Here is a 26796-nt window from a genome sequence, read left to right as displayed (position 1 = left end):
GGCAAAAGCAGGTTTTGACCTTTAACAATGTCAGGATTGTTCGACAGACAATATCCAACATATTGTTTGATGTGCAGGATTGAAAGATACAAGAAAAAGAGAGCACATGTCAGCCGGCAGGATTTTACCAACTGGCTTTCAACCCACTGCAAATGTGTCTGAAAAGTTCACGTGGTGGTATATGGAAAGAGAGGGAAACGGGAGTTCTTTGCAAGGACTGGGGTTCCATAGTGCGCACTGAACTCATTTCCTCTCCTTTGTCACATGGTACTTGCCCCATCACTGTGTCCTCCTGTTCTCGCCAAGCACCTATTTGCAGTTGCATCGTGGTGCCCCCCAGTAATGGTGCCTGTTGCTCTGGGATAGGGGAAGGAGCTTTGTGCTTTTATTTCAATGTTTTTCTTTTTAGCTTTGCCAGTATGCACAGAACAGAAAATGAGGGTGTACAGGCCCTAGCCTTCAAGTGTGTGAGTGGGACACCAGTACACTAGGTGCTGGGGTAGTATAGTGGGTTTTCAGCAAATGTAAATAGCCTAGAACAGAGCCCAGCTTGGATTGTTGTGTTTCCCTTCTCTGAGCCGGCTGCAGTTTCCTGTCAGCTCCTAATCCTGCACTTTTGGAGACTGATTTCTCCATTTACACCACCACCCAACCCCACCCCCGCCAAAGAGAAACTCCCTGGCTTTTGGTCTTCCCTGACATGAAATACCACATTCCACTACAAATAGCAGACACGAGCGAAGGCTTTTTTCAGGTGCAGAAGAGGGATAACTGTTCTGTTGTAACATGGTTCAGAGGAGAAATGCCTGGTATTCCCCAGTTCTTCCAGGGCTTGCTGTCCATGGGTTCGCTTGCCTGTCTGGTGCTGTGGAAAGCAGCACAGAGATGCACAGTGTCAGCTGGGGGCTCAGAGGTCATGGGTGAAGTTTCCAGAGTGGCGCCAGGTGACTCAGCCATGCATTCTCCTGTGAATTTCACCTTCCATTCGATTTGGACTAAATCCCCTGCCCTGCTTTGAAAACCTCAACCTGTAGCTGTTTGTGGCAGGGACTCTTTCTTACTATATTTGTACAGCACCTGGCACACTTGGGGCCATCATCCTGATTGGGGTCTAGGGGCACCAATGAAGTACAAATAATAAATGAAAAGTAATTCAGTGCCCAAGATTGTGATATATGGATAAAAGTGGCACACCAGTTTTGTGGCTGGCTTCATATCAACTGTACTAAATACCCTGGAATTCTGAACTCCCGGGTATCAGAGCTTTTGAATGCCAGTTGCTTCTCGGCTGATGAACCCGGATGAGGATGGCACAGGAAAGCGGTAACCTGTATGTGGGCATGTTTAAAAAAAAAAATTGCTTTCTATAGAGACATCTGCTTTTTGTTCGGCATTGATGATTTCCTCCCCCCCCCCCCTTCTTTTGAAGCCTGCTGCTTTAATCAGTGGCTTGGTTTAATGTGCTGCTTTGAAAAGCAATCAGAATTAGCATGTGGTTTCTTCTCTCTTCACGTTGTTTCTCTCTCTCTCTCTTTGCAGGTGTTGTATTGCAGAAAGCGACTCCTGGAGCATCTCGCCTGTATGAACTCTTGAGCTGGCAGGGGATTGAGAGGCTTATGAGGAGGTTCTGTCAGGCAAAAACAGTGCCTAGCAAAGATACCGAGGAGGAGGGAAAAGGAGAAGGGGGAGGGGGAGCGGAGCTGAGACTCTAGCAAACCATGGTAGGTAACTGTCTTCATTAATATGGCTGCATTAAAATTATTATCCACCCCTAGCCTGTTGTGGAATCTGTTAAAACAAGAGTGGAAGGATTTTCTGACTCGACTGCATTAAAGATGTCTCCACATGGTTTAAGCAAAGCAAATGAGCTTTGATTTATTGAGGGGCTTTTTCTAACCGGAGAATGAAGCCTTGTGAGCCTGCAGGACATGCATTATTAAACACAAATGAAGGGGATGCTCATAAATAACCTTTTCTAATAAAACTGGCATTAGCAAGCTGTTGCAGTGTGTGTGTGTGTGTGTGTGTGTGTGTGTGTGTGTGTGTGTGACCTTGAACTGTGGATTGCATAACAAACACTGACACTCCCCACCCACCCCTTCCCCACAAGATCAGATGTTGGTTCTCTCTATATTTTAATGTTAAAAATTAAAAGCCAGAGCTCTGTGCTCACTTATTAATAGCATAGATATGATACATATGTAACCAGTACCCATCCGGGCATATTTGATGACTAAGTGAGGAGTCACTTCCAATCTGCCTGCTTGTATCTGTTACAAATCGCAAGAGTCAGAGATGCATTGAATTTGCAAAGCTGTGCAAATGTGAAGGGCTTGGAATGGTTAGTTTTTCTAAAATGCATTCAAGGAAGGGGGAAAAACCCGCCCAATTAACTAATTCCTGAGAGCCAGCTGTTAGGAGTAATTTCAGCCTATTGATTTTTTTTAAGTCCTCTACATGTTGTTGCTGCGAGACAGGGAGGAGTGACTAGGCGCAGCATTATATTTACAGTAAAGTACTGTATTCAGATTTGAGTAGACGATTGCTAATGAAATCCATTAAATGAAAACCCAGCCAAACACAAATTAAGATTTCACCCTCTGTGGTGAGAAGAATGCTATGTGGGGAAAGGGGACATCAGGGAACACAGGGCACAGATTGGACTTTAAATGGAAAGCTTGCTGGGTCCAATGAATTCTTGACCCAGATTCTCTTGCTTAGTACTTATTTTGCCATTGCCCGTTAGTGAGGTAACCATGTGTTTCTAATACACAAGTTAAAGGCTTATCAGTTTGCCACTGCTGGAGTATTTTCTATAATCTGTGTTCACGAGAAGGGAGATTTGGGGAGAAGGGGACATTCTTTGGGTGGACGTGAATTAACAAATCCATCTCACTGATTGACTGCTGAGCTGCAGCACCCTTTACCTGTATCTTTGTGTTTTGTAACTGAGGTGAATGACAGCAGGGATCTTCGGGAATGGAATTCTAGTGTGAGAGTACTGGGCAGGGCGTAGGGGGAGCACTCCTTACCTGTGAACCAATGCACTTCTCCCTGAACATGTACATTGCCTGTGGGATAGGAGAACTAAATGCAGATTCAGCAATGAGACTGCTTGGATCCATTACAGGCCCTGCTGTCTCTGAGCTCAGGCATGGTTACAAGCTGTGAAGGAGGGGGAAGGATTCCCCGTCACTGCAGGATAAATGCAGTTTATGGAAGTAAATGATTAGCAAGAGTGCACCAGTCTGCCGGGCGGCAGGGGAAGACCCTGTGATCCACGTATTGGGAATATTTTTGATTCTTTCCCGTTCGTAGGGAACAGAGTAAAGAGTTCCCTGACACTGCATCAGATTGGTCTTTGAGCACCAGGGTTACATGTGGCTGAAGGGGAAACATCTGGTAGACGAGTGGCTGCCCATGCTGGCTCACTAACTTTTCAGATCATACATGTCTCGCCTGGATGGCATGGCAACCAGACATCTCCAATCAGGTCACAAGTCTCTGTGCCACCTATCCCCATCATGGAACTCCATGAGCCCTCCTTACAAGCCCTTCTTTATTTGGGATCCTTTAACCCCTTGTTTTTTCTATTTGATGATTTTAATCTTTCCCCACAAGCTTAACCCTTCTCTTCCAGCCTCCTTTCTAGCCATTTTTCATGCTCTTTGCGAATTCCTTCCTGTCTGTCAGGATTTTCCTTGTGATGTGTAGTTGCTGCAGACTCAGATGCAATATCTCCGGCTTGGCAGCACCAAACGCGTAGAGCGAGAGGCTGGTGGGCTGCCTCTGCACCCAGCCGAGCATGAGGGGAAAGCTGCAGCTCTTGGCATGTCTTGCCAGGCAGTTGTTCTCCCAGATTGTCAAAGCCCTGTATAAAGTGCAGCTTCTCTCAGCCTCCTCCCCAGGACACCTCTTTCCAGATTACCTGCCCCAAAACAAGATGACTTCCTTGATGTGCATGGAGCCCTTGAATTTCCTCTTTGGAACCAGATCAACTGACCCCTTGGAGCCACTCAGCTGCTGAGGGTCTGAACAAAGGGACAGAGTATTCCAGAATGCACTGTGAATTTATTGAAGAGCCAGGAGCCCCTTTCCTTCATAGTTACTATTTACTGTTTATATTTCAGTGGGGACTAGAGACCCCAACCAAGCTCAGGGCCTGTCTGTCCAAGGTGCTGCATGGACATAGACATGGGCACAGTCCCTGCCTAGAAAAGCTTAGACAAAAAGAGGGAGGAGGAACCAGGCGCAGAGGGAAAGTGACTTTCCCAAGGTTACACAGCAGGTCAGTGGCAGTGGCAGAGACAGGAACAGAACCCAGGTTTCCTGCTGCCTCATTCATCCCCCTGCCCACTAGACCTCCCTGGCTCTTTATGCTTCATCAGAACCATGGCTTTTTTCCCCAAAGTGAAACTTTCTTGGTGAAGTTATGCAAGGCAAGCATCCAAAAATACCTTTATTAACCATTGCAGGTAGGATTAGCTAGGGCAGTGCTTGACTGGTATTCATACCAGCCATTGCTGTGCATGGGTAAATCTCATGCAGATAAGAGACTGCATTGTCCCTGTCCTTGGGAGCTTACAGCTGCTATTGGGTGAAGCTATTGATAAACAATATGGGGAATAGCAGAAGAGAGTGAAAAGGCTAGTTGTGGAGTAAAGGAGACGAGAAATTTCTCCTCCTTGCATTTTTCTAGCCCTGGACCCGAGTTTTTCTGCCCCTAGTTTGGGAGCTGGTACAGAGAACATTACAACCTACATTCCTGATGGCCAAGTCACAGGCACAATGTGCTGTTGCACTTTGCTACCAGTTTAGTCCGGTTTGGCTTTTTTCAGTGCTTCACATTTAATTGGCTGGGTCTCTCTACTTCAGGCAGAGAAGAGATATACGTTCTGCCGTGATTCTAGACCTTTGTTATCCTAAAATACTCCCCCGTCTATATTGGGGAGGATTCCCTTTCAAATAACACCCTTCTCTTGATAAGCCAGTAACTGTTCTTTTTTTCCCTACTCTTTCCCACCTCTGTAACAGAGATCTATCCGATCTTTTGCTAATGATGACCGCCATGTTATGGTGAAACATTCAACCATTTATCCATCTCCAGAGGAACTTGAAGCTGTCCAGAACATGGTATCGACAGTCGAATGTGCCCTTAAACATGTCTCCGATTGGATGGATGAATTGAACAAGTCTGTGAAAATCGAGGGAGATGGGGAAGCAAAAGAGGAAGCTGCAGAAAGTAATGCCAAGTGAGTTAGTTAAGCCTCATAATGAGCCTCTGTACTACTATGAATGGATTTCTCTCCTGCTAAATAAGGGCCACAGTGTTCTTTGGCTTTGCTGGTTATGAATGTTCATAGCAGGAAGTAGATGTGTCTGGACTCCTTCTGAGATACGAGCACGCTGCGTGAGTGCAGGGAATGAGTAATGAATAGGAACCTGGTCAGGGGCTGTTCTCGCTTTTAAGACGAAATGTTTGAAACTTGCAGTTAACAAATTTAAGAAACAAACGCATCTCCCTATAACTCACAAATCTAAATCCAAAACCATGTGGCGTTGGAGCTGTTTCAGTTTAACAGGCAACAATGGATTTATAGATGTGTGTTGTTTGTTCAACAGGCTAACTGCTCCAAAGGAGCCATTACTGTACATTGTGTCATTCTGTACTGCATCAAACATCTGTCACTGCACATCTCTCTCTATTCCCTGACATGGTGCCAGATTTTCCTCTTCTAGTTTAACTCCAGCAATTTAGGAAACAACTGGAACAACTGGCCCCTTTTCAGGTTTTTACGGTTAAAGATCTCTAACTCAGGCATTCTTGGCTCTCTAGAGCCATACAGATAACTGAGCTTCACACCCTGGGCCAGGTATGTATTATGGCCAGTTTAGAGATGAGGGAACTGAGGCACAGAGAGGCTGATTTATCCAAAGCCACATAGCAAATCAGTGGCAGGACCCACAGGACCTGACTTCCAGTCCTGTGCTCTCATCAAACCATACTTCCTCCAGTATAATGACCTTCTTGAGACAAAATCTGATTAGATCATTAACATAACGTGGTCTGAGAGCCAGTTCCTGGATTTTGCCTCTAACTTTCCTTGCTACAAGTGGTGGATTATTAATGTGGGTTGCTACTGGGTGAGTTTTGCGCAGTGAGTTCTGATCTGGTTTTAAGATTGGTGTGGAAAGGTATATTGGGTAGTGCCCACAGGGTCAAGTGCTAGTACCCCACAGTAGATAATATATTTTGATGGCCAAATTCTGCTACCTGCCCTTGTGGTGAATATCACTTTACTCTGTCAGTAAGCTCATTGAAATCCAGGAGGACTAATTCTGGAGTAAGGTACTATGAGGTGAAGGTGGCAGACATTTGGCTCTGAGTCAGCAAGACCGTATCCTTAAGTGCTGCTGTATTTGTTTACCTGGGCTGAAGATTTCATTTACCGGTTCAAAGTGAAGGAAGCAGTGATTATCAATCTGTCATAAAAATTGCCATAATGAACCCTGATGTGCATTGGTAAATCCTAAATCTGACCATTCCCTATCATGCTGGTAACAGTAACATAGTCTTTAGTTATTTCCTGGTCTCAGTTTAAGTGTCAGTGTAAGAGTGAGAGAACTGGAAACAAAGCTCAGTTTTCCCTACTAGCTGAACATGCTCCAGTTTAGAAACAAGAAATGGTCCATATTAGTTGAGAAAGCTCTGTATGCGAGAGCTCCCACGATCTGCTTAAAAATCCCAACAAATATGGTGAAATGGTAGAAAGTCCCTCCTGCACCAACATTCCTAGTCAAAAGTTTCTCCTTTGTCTGGATTTGCTTGATTCTGTCCTATGCACATTTAAAGGGCTTGGAGTCTCTGGGAAGAAATCTGCTTACTCAGAGTGAAGTTTTAGAGAGAAGCCCTGCTAACAGGGGCACTATATGAATAGACTACAGTGAGCTAACTGAGATGCATTCACCAGTGTCCAGGTCAGCGCATAATGTTCTGGGCAAAGCAAACTCTCCACAAGTGGGCCTCCAATTTAGTTGCCTGTTTTCTGAGCACCCTTTTTTGACTAATACATATTTCTCAGATCCATTTCTGATCTTCTCAACATTCTTGTGCTTGTCACTTTTTGGTGCAAAAGGTATGCGGAGAATAGAAATGGCAAAATATTTAAATTTCATGACTTTTTTTACATAAATTAACTGATAAATTGGTTTAAGGGCGTAGGATTGTGTGGACTCCAGGGAATAATAGCAGCAGATTGATAGGCTACTTCCCTGGAGATGGGCAGTTAAGCTGTGTCATCTTGTGTGGAAGATAAATAACGTCAGCTTTCTGCTGAGCGGTGGACTTTCTTGACTTCTCTGACTCTTTAGGTGGGATGCAGTGCACATTGTGTCAGTAATTTCCAAGTGTTACTGGCAGCATTTTACTTTTCTTTCTGCCATGGATAAAATAAGTGCAGAATTTTTTTTTAAATGGTTTTGATGAAAGTCTTGGCTTGTGTTAAGTGCTGTTGGCATAATCAAACAGCCTGACTTCAATTTCATGATTTTGTGTGCAGGATGTTTTATGATCTTGCTGAGTTCTAAATTTAGAGTGCATTTTTGTAAGTGCCCAGGTCCTCTCTCTAATAAATCTCCTGACTACAGATGTTCTGACAAAAAGTCAGCTGGCTGGAGAATAGCAGGTGTCAAGTGTCAAAGCAGAGACATGGAGGGGTTTGGGCTATTTTTCTTCCTTCCCCCTCTCTCCAGCTGGTTTTTATAAATCAAAAAGTCGAGATCACTTTCTGTAGAATTTTGTATCAAAGCCATCCGTTTGGACAGATAAGTGAGTGTTGCCTGCTGGCCTTAAAGGGATGGAGCATTTACATCCATCCCTGCTCCTGCAGAGGAGGGAATGTGGTGATTGGAAGGATTCTTACAAGCAGCAAAGCAGAACAAAACTGTGATGGAAACTAGGGCAAAGAATAATCCAGGCTGCTAGCTGCGTGAATCTCCCCTTCTAGCTACGACTGGTGTCATTTCTCCTTCATACCGCCTGCCCCCAGCGAAACTGACCTGGTGACTAGCTGGCTGCCAGCACTAGCACTGTGTGGGGGAAATGTGGGCATGTCAGGACCACTGGGCTTGCCTGAATGCCTTTCCTTTACAGAAAGAAATCACAGCTGTAACAGGTCTCTCTTCCACTAGTCTGGGCACAAGAATCCAGGGGTAGCTCTGAAACTACTTAGTCAGGGTTTAACAAACTGTGACATAACTCTGCCTCTAGGACTTCTTGGCAAAATTTAGCAGATTGCAGTGGGGAAAAGTTTACATGAAAACAAGCAACCTGATTATTATTCATTGTAAACATTTACAGTGCAGTTTGCATCTTCAGCATGATGTGCAAAACATTACCAAACAGTTCCTCCCGCTCCAGAGAGAAAGGCAGGTGTTTGCCCTGTCATCTCGTATTAAACGAATGCTGTCCGATCAGCTTAGGCTTTGTGAAAACAAACAAAGTCTAGCAGTCATAAAAATGTTTCTGTGAACTTTGAAACTCATCAGTGGAAATACTTTTTTTTAGTACGTGGTGGATTATTTTAGAAATTCCCATGCAGGTTGACAAGAATAAAAGAAACCATTAAAGCTAACCCCATCACACTCTGCAAAATAGTAAGTTGGCCATTCACAAACCATTTTAAAAAGAATTACCATATATACTCGTTCATTAGGTCATTCGTTTATAAGCCGATCCCCCTAGATGGATAGATAAAAATAGTAAAAACTGTATGACCCTTTCATAAGCCGATCCTATATTTCAGGGGTTTGCAAATTTTGGCTCCCGGCCCATGAGGGTAAGCTGCTGGCAGGTCAGGACATTTTGTTTACCTGGAATGTTCACAGGCATGGAGCCCCTCAGCTCCCATTGGCCGCGGTTTGCCGTTCCCAGCCAATAGAAGCTGCGGGAAGTGGCAGCACTTCCTGCAGCTCCCATTGGCTGGGAACGGCGAACCGCGACCACTGAGAGCTGAGGGGCTCCGTGCCTGCAGACACTCCAGGTAAACAAAACAACAATGTATTAGATATTCAATTCAATGATTTCATAGAGTTTAAAATCATCAAATTTTGGTGTAGACCCATTCATAAGCCGACCCCCGCTCTTTGATGCGTCACTTTTTTTTACCAAAAATATTCAGCTTATGAACGAGTATATATGGTATGCTTCTCTGCCAGATTCGCTGCCGAATGTTGCAGCATCTGGCTAATTTTCTAGAACCAGCAAGTGAAAGGGATTTACAACCTTGGTGGCATGGGCTAATGACTGGGACACTGCAGTGGGAGTCAGGAGACCTGAGCTCTGTCCCCAGCTCTGCCACTGACTATCTGGTGTGACCTTGAGAGTGTCACTTTCCCCTCAGCCTCCTCCCTTCCCACTCTGTGTGTCTCTGCTCTGTTTAGGTAATAGGAGACCGTCTTTGTCCACCCCTTTTAAGTATATCCAGTTGTGCCCATGTAGGTGAAGGTAAACATGAGAGAGGCTCAGGGTGCATTATCTGATCGTGGATCTCGGAGCATGTCTGATCCGATCCTGTCAGTTCAAGTGCTACTAACTGCACACTGCCTCTGTAGCTGGGGCTGTTTTCACCACTCCAACGCTTACAGCCCTTTCCATGGGGTGTGCAGCACAGTGACATGCCACTAGCTAGTGCTGCAGTGTCCAAGAGGCATCTCTGAGGAGTGCCTGCCTGTGAATGTCAGTAGATGTGTGAGTGCTCCTCTTCTGTTTCCCGTGGATTCCTGCTGGTTTGTGCACTCTTGGGCTGCTCAATTGCTTGTTACGTTTTTGTCTGTTGTCAGCACTCAAAGCTGAAGTGTCGTTTATCTTGCTTTGAAACCTGTGATATTTACTGTGGCTCTTGAGTCTCCAGAGAAAACCAGGAGAACATTTAAGTCTGATTCCCCAGCCTCTGATTCTTCTTTCAGTGGTGAAAATTTTGAAGGGCTCCTACAGGGAAGATTGCTTGAAATGGGGAGCCTTCCTAAAGTATCTAGTGTTTGCAGGATTCACAAAAACGGTTTGCACAATATTTTGAAGCTACAAGCTTCAAAAAATACATGTAAAAGGAGGTATAGGCCCCCCGCTGTCGGGCGTGCTGGGGCCCTCAGGAGCATAAGTCTCATTGAAAGACAGTGGGGCTTAGGCTCATAAGAGTCCAAGTCACTTTTGAAAATGGGTCTTAGGCTTCTGAAAACTTGACACCAGGCTCGTGTGCGCTCTCCTTCTCCTGCAGTTAGGCAGTGAACTGCTTGGAGCTTCATAACTTAATCCAAACCTTTGATTCACAATTTGGCGACTACAGAAGCGTTCCATTCATGTTCACGTTAGTTTCCATCATTTTCCTGTTGGCTACTTGCAAAAAAGCTGTCAGTGCTTTTCATGATCCTGTCACTGATGCATTGCAGAAATGCTGGAATTGTTTCCATCAGTCTCTATTCCCTGGCTACAGTAGGGGGTGGTGGTGGGTTAGGCGTGAAAATATCACTGTAATTTTTCAGACATGTGTCATTTCCAGGAATCAAGGTGGTCGGACCTTATGTGGTGTGATGAGAATTGGTTTGGTTGCAAAGGGCTTGCTGATAAAGGATGACATGGATTTGGAGCTGGTTCTCATGTGCAAAGAAAAACCCACAAAGACCTTGTTATATACAGTCAAAGACAATCTCCCAATCCAAGTTCAGGTAAGTTAATTTTGGGTAAGTCCTCCAGCTCTCGTTGATAGTATTGCAAGACATGTTCAGCTAAAAGCTGCACTGGGTAAAAGCTGAAATTAATTTGATACCAAGAACAATACAAGCGGTAAAGGTACAGAGAGCAAAGACTGTACTTAGAATCTAGACAGCGGCTAGAGCCTGTGATACCTTAACCAGATGGGTAGAAAGGCTATCATCAAAGCGTTCTTCCCTAGTCCTTGTTCTTGACATCAGTCCTGCTACGCCCTCCAGCTAACCTTCCTATTGGAGAATTCACCCCTCTGGACTCTTCCCTGCTCTCACTCCTAACACAGAAACTAAATGGGACCTTAGATCTCCCTTCTCCTGAGCATGTCAACCTGGCTCACTCTGCCCTGTGTGTTTCCAGTGTGTTGAACTTCCCCATTACAGAAGCTTTGTCCCTCAGCTCTGTTTCAATCTAAACTCCCCTGTGATTCTTAAGTGACAGTAGGTAAGGTTCAGAGTTTGTCATGGTTATTTTTAGTAAAAGTCACCAACGGGTCGCGGGCAATAAACAGAAATTCACGGGAGCCTGTAATCTGTCTGTGACTTGACTAAAAATAACTGGGTGGGGCAGGGGCTGGTGGGGAAGGAATGACAGCTGGAGCCCCACCACCACTGGGGGCAGGCACACGGTCCTGACTCTGACCCCAGCCACAGCTACAGAGGCAGTTGGGGGGTGGGGGGACGCACAGCCCCGTTCCAGCTGCAGCTACAGGGGTGGCAGAGGGAGGAACGCAGTGTCCCGGCAACAGTCATGGGGGTGGGGAGCGCACAACCCTGGCTTCAGTTCCAGCTGCAGGGAAGGGGTGCACAGCTCTGGCTCTAGCCCCAGCTTCAGCTGCTGACAGCTGAAACCGAAGAAGTCACAGAGGTCCGGTAAAGTCACGGAATCCTGAATCATACCCTTAGCAAGAGGCCATTCTGAGCGGTCAGTGGTCCTGGATCACGATGAACCCTTGATATGTAGTTAGTATTAATTTGTACCTTTTTGTTTTGGTGTGTAAAAAAGCATCCTGTGAACAGATGCAGCCAGTACCACCTCTTTTTAAGGGAACCCAGGGTTATAGCTTCCTTTGACACATCCCTGGGCCTGAATAATTAGTCCAGCCTGAAGCTCATGGCAGGGCACTATTGCCTAGAGACTGTGCCCCAACAAATACCTCTAGAAAGAGCAAGTAGCTCTTTCTAAACTAGGTGATGAAACTCATTCTCCCTCCTTTCTGGTTTGCTTTCTTGTCTCATGTTTATTTCCACATACAGTGTACATGTTTCTACCATTCTTGGGAGCTATACTTCCCATTGTTCATTTGTTTGCACACAAGTGTTCAGGTTATATGGAGGCAAAGTCCTACTCTGCAGACACAGCCATCTCCAGAGCTGGGGCCTGGTGGGGACATGTGGGGTAGTGGAGAGGTTATGTTGCTTGCCTGCAACAGTGTTTTTTCTGGAGGAAGTAAGTGCCCTAGATTTATCTCCCCATTTGTAAAGACATGGTGATTAGAAAGGGTAACTCTTACATGCTCTCTGTGGTTCCAGTTCTCTAAACTTGTCCATGTGGATGGACCCCATCTCCTACAGAGTCCCGTTGAAGCCAGTGCAGCTCCATGTAGGTGCCGAGGTCTTGTCCAGGCAGATTGGCTGGTAGGACTGGGGCCATTTATTCGCTTGCATCCGCTGCTAATTGTCAGGATGGTGGTAGACTGCCGGGGGTTTGCATTTAGAGGCAGCACTGCTGAGAGTTAGATACTGTACGAGCTACAATTGCTGGCAAGTAATTCACCCTTTGGCAGCTTCAAAAGACTACTGATCACTGTCTGCACAGTGAGTGGGACACTGTAGTGCATTTATGCGGCCACCGTTTAGCATTTTTCTGGTGAACAGCTGTTTGTGTTTTTAAAAATTATTTACGACTTCATCAACTCTTAGCTGAGGGTGGAGGGGCAGTGCCTGGCAGAGCCTGTGTATTATAGAATTGCAAGTTCAGGGGTCATCTGCAAGGGGCAAATGTTTCTTTAGGAGGTGTTTCCTTTACCATGGTTGAGTGGGGATTTTTGAAAGTGTTTCTTGATGCCTTTCAGAAACTTACAGAAGAGAAGTACCAGGTGGAGCAGTGTGTGAACGAGGCAGCTATTATTATTCGTCACACAAAGGAGCCCACCCTAACATTGAAGGTGATACTTACATCCCCTCTCATTCGTGAGGAAACGGAGAAGAAGGACGGAGGTATATAGAGAGAGTCGTTTTTCTGCTTCCCTCAGAGTTTTCTCCTAAATGCTTTCTGACCGTGTAGCATAGGGTTCGTTAGGGAGTGAGGTCTCATTTTTATTGTATACTGTGTGTCATCACTAGCGTGGCTCACCTTGATAGGTTACAATGATTGTTCTTTAAACAGTCAGCAACCATTTAATTTTCACATAAATGTATGTAAAATTCCATTTGCTGTGCAGAGACAGCATTATTATAGCTTTGACTCAGACACCAATTAGATCTTATCTGAAAGAAAGCAGAACTAGTTATTAGTTAATAATTAAGCAGTGCCTGCACAGTCCTGTTTTTAAATTAAATCAGTCAGATTGGACTGGTTCATAAAATTATTCCTATTGTATAAAAACTGCTCTCTTAAAATGCAGTTCCTACAAAGCCGTGTCTCTTCCTGGCACACAGATTTTGCTAATTATTGATGTGTGTGTGTATTTCTGTCTTTAAGGTAAGAACTTCTTAACTAGGATACAGTTGAAGTTAAAGCTAAAATACTGCACTTCACTTCTGAAGTTAATGTTGTACCTACTGTCCTGAATGTAAAAATATATTTGGAAAATTATGCATCCTAATTCCTCCCATCCATTCTTCCCTCTCTGCTGGGGACTTGCAACTTGGCCACAAGAAACTCTTAAGAAGCGTTGACTCTTAACATCTACGAGACTGGAAAGAAACCAAGAGTAACACAGAGCGAATGTAGCCGTGTTTTATTTTATTGTAATCTTCTTGTCAATAATTTCTGCTTCCGCTTCCCAAACCTATGCCTAGAAACTTTCCACTGGATGATGTCAGACCTTTGACCAACTGGCCACTCTCTGTCATGACACCTGAGGCAGCTGGGCCCATGTGGGCTAGGGAACTCCCTGTTGCTCTTTTCCCATTTCTAGACTTGCCACAAGTCCCTTTGCTTATTTCCCTTCCCACATGAAATACCAATACACTGAGAAATGTTGGTCAGTTTCTCTTCATTTTGTGGGGAGAGGGCAGGAAGGATTGATTTTCAAGTGAAATACAGAACTTAGACAGCAGTTGGAAGTGCAAGAATCTTGCAATAGAGATGAATAGCAAAGATTCATTAATAAAAATGTCCCAGAATTCCCAAATCACTAATGGGGCTCTTGTGCAGAAACACAATTGTTTTTCTTTAAAACAAAAGCCAGATATTTGCAGACTGCTGCACTTTTTCTTCAACTTCCCGGCAAGTGCTGAGTTGAGGTTTGTTTCCATTGCAACAGATACACGCTCGTGAGACCGAGCACAAAAATTTATGGGAAGGTATTTTTAACATCACTATGTGCATGCGCTTTTGCACAAATGTTTCTTCCTGTGTGATCCCTTACAGGAAAGGATGGTGCCTTCATCTGCTGGAATAGAAACCTGGACTTCATTAATTTGGGACTTGTCTGCTAAGATGAATGAGGACATGAATTTTCATGCTTTCTTGTTTTACTATATTTGTCGTTTTGTTACTGATTTAGGATCTTAAAATATTTTTCAAAATTTTGTTCAAAAACCTTGCAGTTCAACTTTTAAGTATAAAGATAGTTTCTGCAAATTTGTGATAGTGCTGGTAATATGAGCTGTTAGATCCACCCTTACCATAAAATTGATGATAGACTGGTTAACACGCCTGGTTCTGAAGTCCAGATTCTTTTGTAGTTGGCTTCAGTTTCTGTGACGTTCACTCCCTAGTTTATCTGAACAAAGAAAACTTGTAATATTCCCCTTCATAAGTTAATCATTTTTTCTTACTGTATTAAGTAACCAGCTAGAGGGGGAAAAGTGAAAATTTTTCAGCTATCTACAACCACTTCTAGTCACTTAGAGCCATTTTAGATTTACTAAGTAATAAAGTTTCAAATCTAATATCAAGGGGAAATATTTAGAAAAGCTATTCCGGAAAAAAAATTTAATATAAAGGAAAAATATTGCAATCCTTCTTTTGATGCTCCTGGACAAAGCCAGCCAAATACAGGTGTATTTCATATGCCATTTTAAAAACTATTCCTCGCTTTTCTTATTTACTTTTTTCTGATAGAAAAGCTTTTCAAGTTCTTCATAATTTGCTTTGCATCTTGCTAGTAAGATGAGCCATTCTATTCCGGCTGCTGCTTTTCTCTTTGTTCCTTAGTTGGCAGCAGACTAGTAGTATGCTAAGAGGCTGGGCAAAACTGACCAAGATTTCCAGCAGTATGGTTTGATTACAGTCACTAATCTATCCTCTAACCAAATAAGCAAGATTAGGTGCAATGGAATTCTTTATCAGTGCTTCCATTTGTTCTGTAGGAATGTCGTGTGTACCTTCATGCCCTGATGTCAGAATGCAGAGAACAAACATTCCTGGGTTTCTCTTTAGTCTCCCCCCTCTTTTTTTGGAGAAGTGTTAATGCTTAAAATCTGGTGTTTGTTCTATTTGTTTTTGCTGCTCGGTAGTAAAAACAAATAATAGATCAGTGTGTGTGCATTTCAGTATTCCTTCCAAGTGATCCCCTTGGAGCCATTGTACAGGCTCTGTTTTCTCCTTGTTAATGGAGAGGTCAAACGTTTGAATCTGGTGCATTCTGCGTCAGAATGAAATCTATGTCCTCGGCAAGTTTTTAATATCACTCGTGTCCACCAAAGAACAGGATCTCTGTGAATTAGGCTTTCTCAGTGCCACTCTGCAAATAGTTGCAGTTACTGAACATGTACATTCAAAATAAGAAGTAACTTCAGCCACCCAAATAAGATGGTGCTGAAAACAACTGAGTTCAGTAACTGAGCAACTGCTTCATAATCAGTCTGACACCCAGGACCTCGGTGGGCAGAGAGTCCACAAATGCCCTTGAAGGACCTGCAGCGCAAGCCACAGATTTGCCTTCTCTCCAGAAAGTAGCCATGGTAGCTATAAACTAACAATGTTGGCAGGGGAGATTATTGAAGGACTCGTTCTGTATGTGTTGCAGGCTCTGAATTAATGGCTGTTTCGTTCGTTTTTTTTAACAAACTCCTCAGTGCTGAGTGTCATTTTTTAGAACTAAAAAAGGAAAAGAAGAGAGCTCCTCATACATGTTGAAAACTTTGATTGGGTCTCACTTTCCTGACTAGCAGAGCATGAAGAAACATGCCATTCTAATGAGGATGTCAAAAGGGAGTCTGCTGCAAGTCGCTCACCCCTCTTCACTGCCTGTTCTCTCCATCTTTCTGTTTAACAGAATCTTGCACCAAATGTTGACTGCCTGCAACTTCCGCAAAAGCTGCCCTGGAAACTCAAGGGTTAATGTAATGAATGCACTATTTTCAAAGGCATCCGTGACTCTGGCCTCTTTAAATAACCTCTAATGAGCGTCAGCATGCCACTGCAAAAGTAGGCTGAGTTACACTGAAGCCTGTTTAGTCACCTGTACAGTAATAGACAATACACCATGTTCTGGTTTATAAGTTAGTGGTAAAATTTAGTTTGCTTCATCAACAGTTGTAACATACTCTAGCAAAATGTTGTACAATCTTAGTTAGAAATAGGACTTAATGGACTTGCAAATTCACCTTAATTACTAAAATTGAACAAATTTTGCAGTCAGTCAACCTTTGCCATTTCTAATTTTTAAAGAAGATTCTAATCACTCATTGACAGTAGCTGTTTTAAGCTTTAAGCAGATGTTTATATTGTCCGCAGTAAAGGGTTTTGTTACAGAAACATTTAAAGATTTGTAACAAATGTTGCACTTTCATAACCATAAAACACAATTTTCTTCTTGTAAACGAAGATGCAGAGGAAATTTGAAAGTAAAAGTCTTAAATTCCAAAGTCGTGATGCAAAGTGACCTTTTGTGCTTGTAAACAAATACCTGCTAATCCCATAGAAGACTTTGCAGCTCTGATTGGGAGGACAGGAGTGGAGATGAATCTTAGCAATGCGATTATGTTGATGAGGGTAACAAGAAACAATGCAAATATCTGCTGCGAAGTTCATCAGGGTCAGAAAATAAGCATATCGCACTTCAGTCCTTCGCTGGGAGCAGAGCCAACAGATACAAACTAAACCCACAAGCTATCAGACAAGATGTCTCTGTTTCTGTTGAGCTTTACACTCTTGTTTTTCATTACCTTTTATCCATCATGATGTAATGGCTACAGCTTTGCTAGAGCAGTCTCCCTAGCCAACTGCATAGGAAATGAGGCCGTTTTAATATTAAAATAGTAATACCATGCAGCGTAACCTGTAAAAACAAATGGCAGCTGGGATATTAGCTGTAGGGGTGTGGGTGGGTATGCAGTGTATACAGTGGTATAAATTTTTCCCCTGCTTCTCCTAAGTAAAATTTAATGTTTTGCGAGATACTGACCTGGCATGCATCTACAAGCTGGTTTGGGTTCTGTATTTCAGTCAGCCCCAAACGGCTATCTCTGTACAAATCCACATGAATTAGCTGTTATGAATGATGAAAAACAGTATTTTTCTACATTACTGCCAATTTCAAGAGAAGCAATAGAATAGATTCCTAAGAACAGCGTGTATTTATTCAAAGGGTCATTTTGAAATGTGGGTTGGTTTAGTTCCCAGTATGTGCTCATATGTCAGCTAAATGCTATTGACTAAGGAAGTTAGCCCTTGATCCTGCAGAGATACTTAGATGTGTGTAATTCTACTCATGAGGTAGTATAATCACATGAATGAAGTTATGCATGGGATTTATGAGTTTACAGAATCAGGGTTTTAATAATTTGTTCCTTTAAAAAACGAGAAAAATAATTCCTTATAGAACTAGATGTGATTGCTAGAAGCACTTGGTAGCATGTTGGATTTAAAAAGGTGTGGGGGGAGTGTAAAACTTAACAGAAGATTTCAGTCTTTTGTGTGTCAACTCCTACTCTAGTTTAGTTAGACAACTTCTGTTGCTGTTGGGAAGAGAAGATTTTTATGAAAGAAAAAATCTTGAAATTGTTAACAGGATCTAGAAGTTTTACAACTTCTTTGCTGCTTTCATTTGTTACCTGGTTACACACAACACTACAGTCGGAGTGCAAGAACCTGTGTATCAAAATGTAAAGTGCACATTAACACAAGTTCTTTTTTTCTCCAATTCATTTATATTAGGTTAATATTGAAGAGAAATACACTTCTCCACTGTTAATTGCTGTGGCTTTGATAAAGATAAACTGGAAGTATCTTCAAATTTTCAAAAGGCACCTCAAAATCATTCCTTAATGCTTCCTGTCTCTGAGGCAAACTTTCTCCTTCAAGAAAATCTTCCCCATGTTGAGAAGGTTGCTGTCAGTTAGTAATTCTGTGCTGATTTTATGCACCTGGAATAAAACCACAAACGGGAGGGAGGAACGAAAGAAGGAAAAGTGCTACATAGCTATTTTCTGTCCTGAAATGTGTTCTACATTTTTAATAAGATCCCAGATTGTCTGTAGAGTGGCCATCGATTTTGTATAAGAAGTGAATGCCTTTTGCTTCTGTTGCACATGTGCACAGTTACTACCTTTTTAATGGCTTGTTTGAATTAAATAACACCGTGCACTTAAAAAATAATTTTTTTCTGGGAGTCTTATTAGCTCATTGAGATGCTGCCGCTCGTTATGTACTGTGACAGAAACCCCTTGGTCAAATTGTATCTGTCTCTTTTTATCCCATTTTACCAGTAGACAATGTTGCGATGAAAGATCCTCCGGACTTATTGGACAGGCAGAAATGCCTGGAGGCCTTGGCCTCTCTGCGGCACGCCAAATGGTTTCAGGTTGGCTATTTGTTCTTATCTTGTTGTTGCTGTAGCCTTATGAGGGTTAATTTGAGACACTTCTAAGTTTAATGCCTTTTTTAATTTCTGTCTAGCCCCTCTAGAATTTAGAATTCTGAGCGCTGTTCTGTAAAAGCGGCGACGCTAGGTAGCTAGCCAACTGGTCTAGAGTTGTCATGAGGCTACAAAAGCAATTTTAACATTATGCTTCTTTTTTACTGTTAAGCCTGCCTTCCTATAAAATGCAGTATTTTGCTTTTATGTAACTTCATTTGTTTTGCATGAAACTGATTAAGTGCTAATTAGTAATCATGTTAAAGAACCTATGCCAGGACTCTGTACATTTTAAAAAGCAAAATTGAAGGCTGGATTTCAGCAGGTGTATTGGAACCATTTTGTTTGTTTTAGGCCAGGGCAAATGGACTAAAATCATGTGTAATTGTTCTACGTATTCTCCGTGATTTGTGCAACAGAGTCCCCACGTGGGCACCGCTAAAAGGATGGGTAAGTGTGGAACAAGAGTCAGATAGCAACTAAGTTTGAAAAGTCAGACCTTCAGTAAATGGCCACGGTGTCTTATGAGGGCTATAGAGTGGGCATGTGGAACTCAGCTCCCTGCTTCCCTTTCCCTCATCACACCCATTAAAACAATCTTTGGTTTAAAAAATTGCCTGTGGAGCTGAGGAGGGAGAGGGGCAGCTAGTGTCCATTTCAGTAACTCCGTATGGTGCCTGGAAACCATGGTGATGGACGGGGTCAGCAGGGCCTCGTGTGTGCTGCGGAATCCACCCCTGGCCATAGAAATTTGACACTTTTAAAAGCGTCTCGCTGCCATGGCTGGCGCAGGTGTAACCTTGGAAATGTGAGCTCAGTGTAAGCTGATGCAGTGGAGTTGGTGGGACCCTCCTGCTGGGAAAAGCTGCACACTGCAGAACTCCCCAGGTGAACAAACGCCCTGGGGTCACTAGGAGCAGCGCCTCATCCCCATTTGAAATGACTTCTCGTGTTTAACTGCCGCCACGCTCCAGCACCTGTACTAATTCTAATTTAATGTCTTTTAGCCACTAGAGCTTATATGTGAAAAATCTATAGGTACTTGTAATAGACCCTTGGGCGCTGGGGAGGCCTTAAGACGAGTGATGGAGTGTTTGGCGTCTGGAATTCTGCTTCCTGGTAAGGGCCCACAATAAATTCAGACACACCAAAGATGGATCATGCCTCTGTTTTGAAATGTACATGTTTTCAATTCCTGCATGTTTTAAAATGCCTGTTCTCAGGAGCAGCAAGCAGGAGGCTTAGCATGTGGATTGTTTGCAAGACATTGAGAAGCTCCATGATTAACGTAAAAATATATTGTCCCTATTAATAGTTGTGATGTTCCTATGCTCTGGTACTAATGGTGTTACAGTGCCTGCTGGGGGTGGAGTGTTCACATTAAAATGACTATTGGGGAGTTAGAGAGAAGACTATATGGGCCAGATGCTCAGCTAGTATATATGAGTGTTTTGAAATCAGTAGTTCTCCCAGGTTTTAAAACGCCACTGCCAAATTCTTAGCTGTTGGTGCTTCTGTCTTATGTGTGCAGTGTTGACAACAACAATTTAAACGGCCCTTCTCATTTAGGGGGTAAAACCTTAGGATTAGCTTGTTCCTAAGGCTGTTTCAGTCCCCATTGAGATAGATGGGGGCTCTGCACACTCATCGGAGAGTAGAATTTAGCTCTTGTGACTTCCATTTGACTCCAGCAGTCATTTGGTTGATGTTTCTGACATGTTCTGAACTGTCTGTTTTCCCCCTTGTAGGTGGCCCTGGCCTGCATGATCCCTGCGAGCGGGAGCCAACAGATGCTTTGTCGTATATGACAGTGCAGCAAAAAGAAGCCATAACACACAGTGCTCAGGTAGAAAACCTCTGCTTCCAGGAACCTAAGTGTCATTTCTGCTGAAGAACGTCTGATTTACAGCATTCAGTTTACCCCTTTGCTCAGGATGGCTTCTTTCTTGCAGTAGAATCATGGCAGCTGTTCTCATGCCCTGCACGGGAGGGATTAAATAAAGGTTTTGAGAATAGAGGAGTTCTATTATGAATGAAATTTTCTCCTTGAGAAGGCCAGCCGAAAGCCAGTGCTTCGTGTAGGTCCCGCTTTAAGCACCTGTGGCGCATAGGTCCTGTGCTGGTGCTCTGAACAGGGGTGAATTTCATACAGTGTATCCCAGAAGTGGCTGTTTCTATTATCTCTCTCTAATTAACCCTTTCCATAGAGATTTGAGTCCTTCCTCATAGGAGAGATGTTGATCCTGTGTCTAGAGTTTTAATCAGAAGTTCAGACACCTGGGCAGAGCATTGCAGTGATGTGTCTCGTTTCTGCTTTTCCCTAGCATGCGCTCAGGCTATCAGCCTTTGGTCAGATCTATAAGGTGCTCGAAATGGACCCTCTCCCATCAAATAAATCCTTTCAGAAATATTCCTGGTCAGTTACTGACAAAGAAGGTGAGTCCAGACTGTCTCTTGGGGAAATGTTGTTAAAAACACAAACCGGATGTAACCTGGGTGCTAAACTGAGTCTTTGGAACATAGCTTGGTGAAATTCTGGGTTATGTGCTGTGTGTGTCAGAAGAACTTTTCTTTTTAAAAAAAAAAAAATGATTATAATATTAGAGGAAAATCTATCAGCGGTCTCTAGTCACTAAATAATAGAACTTACAAAAGAACATGGAAAATATAACCGCTGCAGTGTAGCATGTGGTTTTCTTCTGATGTATGTCCTCCTTGCGGCCTGGGGAGTGAAAGTAATGCATGTCTCTTATGCTAGGGGAGCAAGAACCTTTAGACAAGCCAAAATGAGCAATATTAGGTCAGTGTCCTTGCTCAGATTCACTGCAAAGAATCCCTTAGAGAAAATGGTAAAGTAAAATAAAATTGTCCTAAAAAACTCTCTCTAAGCACAGTATTGTTACAGTTTTTATCTTGAACTATATTATTTAAAAAAAAAAAAAGTAGATTTCCATAGTCTGAACCAGTGGTGGTCCAAATATCCAAACAATACATCAGGCAGTCCTCGTAGCTCCATCTGTCTCACCCACTCTTAGACCCTGAAATGAATGTTAAGGATATTTTCTAACCAGAATTAAAATGGTGCAGTGATGTTCAATTCGGTTTTCTGGGAGGCCGAATCAGGCATTGCTCAAACCTCGGAGGGCTCTTCCAGTGTTTGCTCTCTAGTGAAAGCACGCCAATTCTTTGCCTGGCTGGAAGGGGTTAGCAGCCTGTGGCGTGTGCGCTGAAGATGGCATGTTGGCTGATTTTTTTGAATGGCACACAGGGTGCTAGTCCAATTAGGGGCAGTTCATTTTCCCTCTCTTTACAGTCATGCCATTTTACAAGTAAAGTCTGTTCATCCAAATTTCAGCTCACCAAAAATCCTGAGTCTCTGAATGAGTAGTGTTTCCCCAAGGGTAGGGAGAAGGGAGTAGCTGCCGAAGACAGGAGCCTCCTTAATACTGCTTGAGTGCAGGGAGCTGGGAAAGGGGGGGGGGCTGTGCGGGAGCTGGGAGAAACCCGGGGAGCAAGGAGTGACCCCGCCCCCGAGCCTGTCCCATCCCTGCCTCTTGCTTCCAGATGGGGACCCTGCTGTAGGGATGGCCTACTACCTGGCTCCAGCGATGGCCCTGATACTCTGTTCTGGCTCCTGTGCTCCCTACCTGATCCCATGCTGACCTGCCTCTCCCCTGGGCTGGCACCGGCTGGTGTGGGGGATGCTGTGTAGCCAGAGAGGGAAAGGGATCTCCTGGCATGGGAGCCCAGGGGCTGGAGCCCAGGAGCCAGGCAGTGGGACTGCCCTTACAGTGGAGCCCCTAGCAGGGAGCAGGATGGAACAGCTGACGAGGAGCAGGATAACCAGAACGACTTGTGGGCCAGATGTGGCTAATATGCTGCTAACTGAAGAACACTGCTGTAGAGGTTTAGATATCGGAGATTTTAGAACAGGCAGTTCGGATCAAGGTGAGTGGAACAAGCCAGAGGACTTGCTCCCTGTCATAAAGTTGCTAAAGTCTACATGAAAGATTAATTCTAAAGCATTTTTAAAAATTATTCCCCTTTTCCACCCTCTTTGGCATTTCAGTTTCACTGGTTATGTTAGCATAGTTCCTTTAGTTGGATCTGATTAATGCATCCTATTAGACCATTTGCTCAATCCAGGCCATTTTATAATTGAGAGCTCATGTCTTTGGAGTTGGAGCACTGTCACAGAAATAATAGTTTCGTGTCACTTGATAATGGTGAGGCCAGTCCTAGCCATTTATTTTTAAAGTGAGAACATTGATCCAGTGACACTATTACAGGGACTTTATTTCTATTACGGCAAATAGAATCAAGAGATGCTTTTTTCGCCCATCTGATGGATGCTGAGCTCAGGAGAATTATTGACATACTGTATTCTGATAGATCTGTTGTGTATTTCAGCTGGAGGTAGCTTATCAATAAAAACACAATGAGATTGAATGAGGAAGACAGGTTTGTTTTGTTTGTTTGTTTTTTGGTCCCGCTACTGTTGATATCTAAAATGTTAGCAGCCCTACAGTCTGGTGGGCAGGCACATTTGAGATATAAAATAATGTAAATGAAATACAATACTAAAGAGACAGTGATTTCTCTGGCGCTGAGTGTTAAGATTTATTTACTGAACCAAAGCTGCCTCCAATTACAGAAACTTTTGAAGTTTGCTGAAATACAAAGTCAGTGTTGGATTTTGCTTTTCCTGGATCTCTGACTTCAGCTCCCCTAAAGAATGTTGGCTTTTAAAATAAAACTTCAACTGTTGGACTTAAGAAATCTCTTGCAGAGATTTCCAGATATTTACGATGATGATTACAATAAATGTAACACTATCTATAGGCCTTACTATTGATATTTGAGCTGGTAAGGAAGTGGAGGTTTGAATGTGATTTGATTGGCTAATGTTGCCAAGTTCAGTACTGTGGACCTCTGCAGGCAACAGTGGAAACTTAGACTCCCCACATGACCTTCTGCTGCCAGTTATAAGCTAACGCTTTCTTCTATGTAGAAATATAAATTCTTTAACAATCACCTGTCAGGGTCTGTATTTATTATAAGGTTAACGTCAAAGCAGAAAGTAATGGGACTAATCAGACAGGTGCTATGGGATTGTTGCCTTGTTTTCCGCTATCTATTAAATCCATATTACAAGGAGAACTGTCTTTTAGGTGCTGGCTCCTCTGCTCTGAAAAGGCCATTTGAAGATGGATTAGGGGATGATAAAGATCCAAATAAAAAGATGAAGCGCAACTTGAGGAAAAGTAAGTGCAGCTTTTATCTGTTCTGACTTCAAGGAGCCATTGTTGGTTATAGTAGGAGCTGAGACAAAAACTTCTTGGTGTTTGTGTGGAATGGCATGTGAAAGAGCTTCTGGAATGAAGTATGTGTTCCCAATCCCACTGTGCTCAGAACTTGAAACCCACCTTTAAGCAGAGGAGTTTGAATTTCTTTGTACACATTTGCCTGGCTGACTGACTCACGTCGCTGATGAGGTTACTCCAGCAGGTGATATTAAAACTTAGGTTGTCCAAAGAATTCATGTATTTTATTTGTAATGTCTGGCAGTTGTCTCTCAAACAGCCTCAGACCAAGACCTCAAATATGTAGAACTGATTGTTCACATCCCACATTTGGGACAGGAGATAGGTGCTGATTCCATTGACAGATCACCTGTATTGTATATACAAACCAGGAGTTTTTTCTGGATTATTGTGAACAAATCGCTTCTGGTGCCTAGTTTCATGTGGAATCCGGCTGCAGGTAGCACTCGCAGTACCGTATGACCTATGAAATTCCATATCAAGTTGTAGCAGCCAGGAAGAACATGCAGGGGAATGGTCTAAAGGGATTGAATAGTAATGGTCATGATCCACTGGGGGAGTGGATGGCTGGAGGCTTCATTCATTCATGTTTATATAGCGCACTTAGCTGCTCAGATGGATGGTGCTTTAGAAATGCAAAATGTTTCCCTTCTCCATTTCTTTTGTTAATCTTTTTTTTCCTTCTCACCCTCTCCCATAATAGTCCTAGACAGTAAAGCAATCGATCTCATGAACGCTCTGATGAGACTGAACCAAATCAGGCCAGGGCTTCAGTACAAGCTTCTGTCGCAGTCGGGTCCAGTCCATGCCCCAGTCTTCACAATGTCTGTAGATGTTGATGGTACGACCTATGAAGCATCAGGACCTTCTAAGAAAACAGCTAAGCTCCATGTGGCAGTGAAGGTAAGGCAGACTTGAATATGAATTAAGTTGATAATTCCAGCCCCAGATCCTGGAAAACACAGAACAAATATGATCAGAACTATCAATGGGCAAACCCTCTAAGGAGAGGCAGTGTGGATCAAACCTGCTATCTTGAGCCTTTTCAAAGTGCTCTGGCATGTCCAGATCCCATGGTGAACAGGTAAGAGGGGAAAAGTGAACTGAGCTGTCCAAGCCTCCAGAGGTCGGTGAGTGAGTATGAGTGGGTTCTGTGTTTTGGTTTTTTTGGTTGCCCTTGCTAGTTACTAGTATGATGGCTCATCCTTCCGTTGTTCCCATTCCCCTCACCTCTGCCTGTCCCTATCCTTGGGTTGTGAGCTCCTTGGAGCAGGGACCATCTCATCTTGAGTGTTTGGAAATCACCTAGCACATCTTGGGTGCTACAGTAAATAGAGGATGGTGAATCACAATAGTCTATCAGTATGAGGCAGCCTGAGCCATACCCCATTGTTCCCCTTTCCAGAGGCTCTGTGGGAGAAAGCTGGAGTTGGTAAAACAGTGAGACTGGAGTTGGTGTCTAGTAAATAAAAAAGGCCACCATAGTCATCCCCATATAAATTCGTAGATAGATTAGGGTCTGCTGTACCAGACGTTCCCTGTGTGCATTGCTGAGGAGGGAGGAAAAGTTGTCTGCAAACTGCAAAAACAAAATGAGAATCTGAGTGCGCAGAGCTGCAATTACAAGAACAAACCCATCTGTCATTATCTGTGCTTCCTTTCATGTATTTTGAGTGAACTTCCTTTTCAGAAGGTTCATCTGGCAACTTTCAGTTTTCCTTTGATTTAGGAGTTTGAAAATCCCATTGTCCCTTTGCTTTCATGCTCAAAGCGCCCAAAAGTATTTGACAGAATGTATCATTCTGCAGGAGATGTGGCTTTGTATGTGTCCTCCCATCCCGTCGTCCTCACACCTACATTTTGCCCCAATAATTATTCTCTTTTCTTAATACCATTAAGAATTCTGCCTTGAAAATCAGGATCTTATCTCTGCCCTCCTCCCGCAGGGCCCCTCTGTGGTTCCTGGCTGGAGCCTCCCATAGCCCCATTTTCCCCAAATTTACCCACCCACCCTGTGGGCTATGCTTTGGAACCACCCTCTTTCAAGCTGAGGACCAGCTGGCAGGCCGGCCCTGCAGAGCCCAGCATTGCTGCTTCCTGGCAGCCCATGCCCTGCTTGCTCACACACCAAGAGATCGTAGGGCTAAATTAGGATGTTTCCATTTTTAGGGTTCACTGTTTATATACTTAAAGCTCTAAATCTGCAGCTGTCTTTGACAGGCAAGTGATGGTGTTGCACCCCCGAACGGGGCGGGGAGGAATGGAGCTGTCTGTGACTGCGGTACTTGCCCCCGACCAACCTTTGGGGCAGGGAAAAGAGGGCTGGAGCTGCCTGGGCCCCTTGATTGGAGGGGAATATTTATTTATGCTGTTTCCCGTTCCATGTTCAGTGTTTGGCATCTGTAGGCATGTCTGCAAGCTTTGCTTTTGAGACCAAACTTTCAGGGGGGGCTTCAGCTTGGCCTCAGAGTCCATTCACACCTACATTTTTGTGCCCACTGAACACATCTGCATAGGTAGATCAGGGAGTCAGTCACAGAACTGCCTGACCTGCCGCATCATTGTGCGTGATGGGGGAGAGTGCCCCCTCTCTTCTGGAGACCCCTTGGGGAAAGTGTTTGGCTGTGACAAAATCAGGTTCTGTGCTTCTCTCCTACAAAGTGGCTGATTGAAAGCAG

At 43.6% G+C, this 26796-nt stretch overlaps 1 protein-coding gene across 3 annotated transcripts in view; it reads left to right on the top strand.

Moving 5' to 3' along the window:
• Positions 1-1579: 1579 nt before the first annotated feature.
• Positions 1580-26796, top strand: part of STRBP (spermatid perinuclear RNA binding protein) — a 41229-nt gene continuing 16012 nt past the window's right edge. The window contains exons 1-11 of one of the 3 annotated variants that reach the window (XM_074973747.1): positions 1580-1721; positions 5108-5252; positions 10557-10722; positions 12837-12981; positions 18646-18740; positions 19149-19244; positions 19802-19913; positions 20543-20640; positions 21119-21230; positions 23966-24058; positions 24822-25021. In XM_074973747.1, coding sequence (XP_074829848.1) covers positions 5131-5252; positions 10557-10722; positions 12837-12981; positions 18646-18740; positions 19149-19244; positions 19802-19913; positions 20543-20640; positions 21119-21230; positions 23966-24058; positions 24822-25021 — 1239 coding nt within the window. In that variant the 5' untranslated portion in view covers positions 1580-1721; positions 5108-5130. Of the gene's footprint in view, positions 1722-5034; positions 5253-10556; positions 10723-12836; positions 12982-18645; positions 18741-19148; positions 19245-19801; positions 19914-20542; positions 20641-21118; positions 21231-23965; positions 24059-24821; positions 25022-26796 lie in introns of all 3 variants that reach the window. The other 2 variants (XM_074973746.1, XM_074973745.1) reach the window with 2 other exon arrangements.

Source organism: Natator depressus, chromosome 16, assembly GCF_965152275.1.
Source record: "Natator depressus isolate rNatDep1 chromosome 16, rNatDep2.hap1, whole genome shotgun sequence".
NCBI classification, from domain to species: domain Eukaryota; kingdom Metazoa; phylum Chordata; order Testudines; family Cheloniidae; genus Natator; species Natator depressus.
The sequence above is the reverse complement of the archived record's forward strand: the minus strand, read 5'-3'. Positions and strand labels throughout refer to the sequence as shown.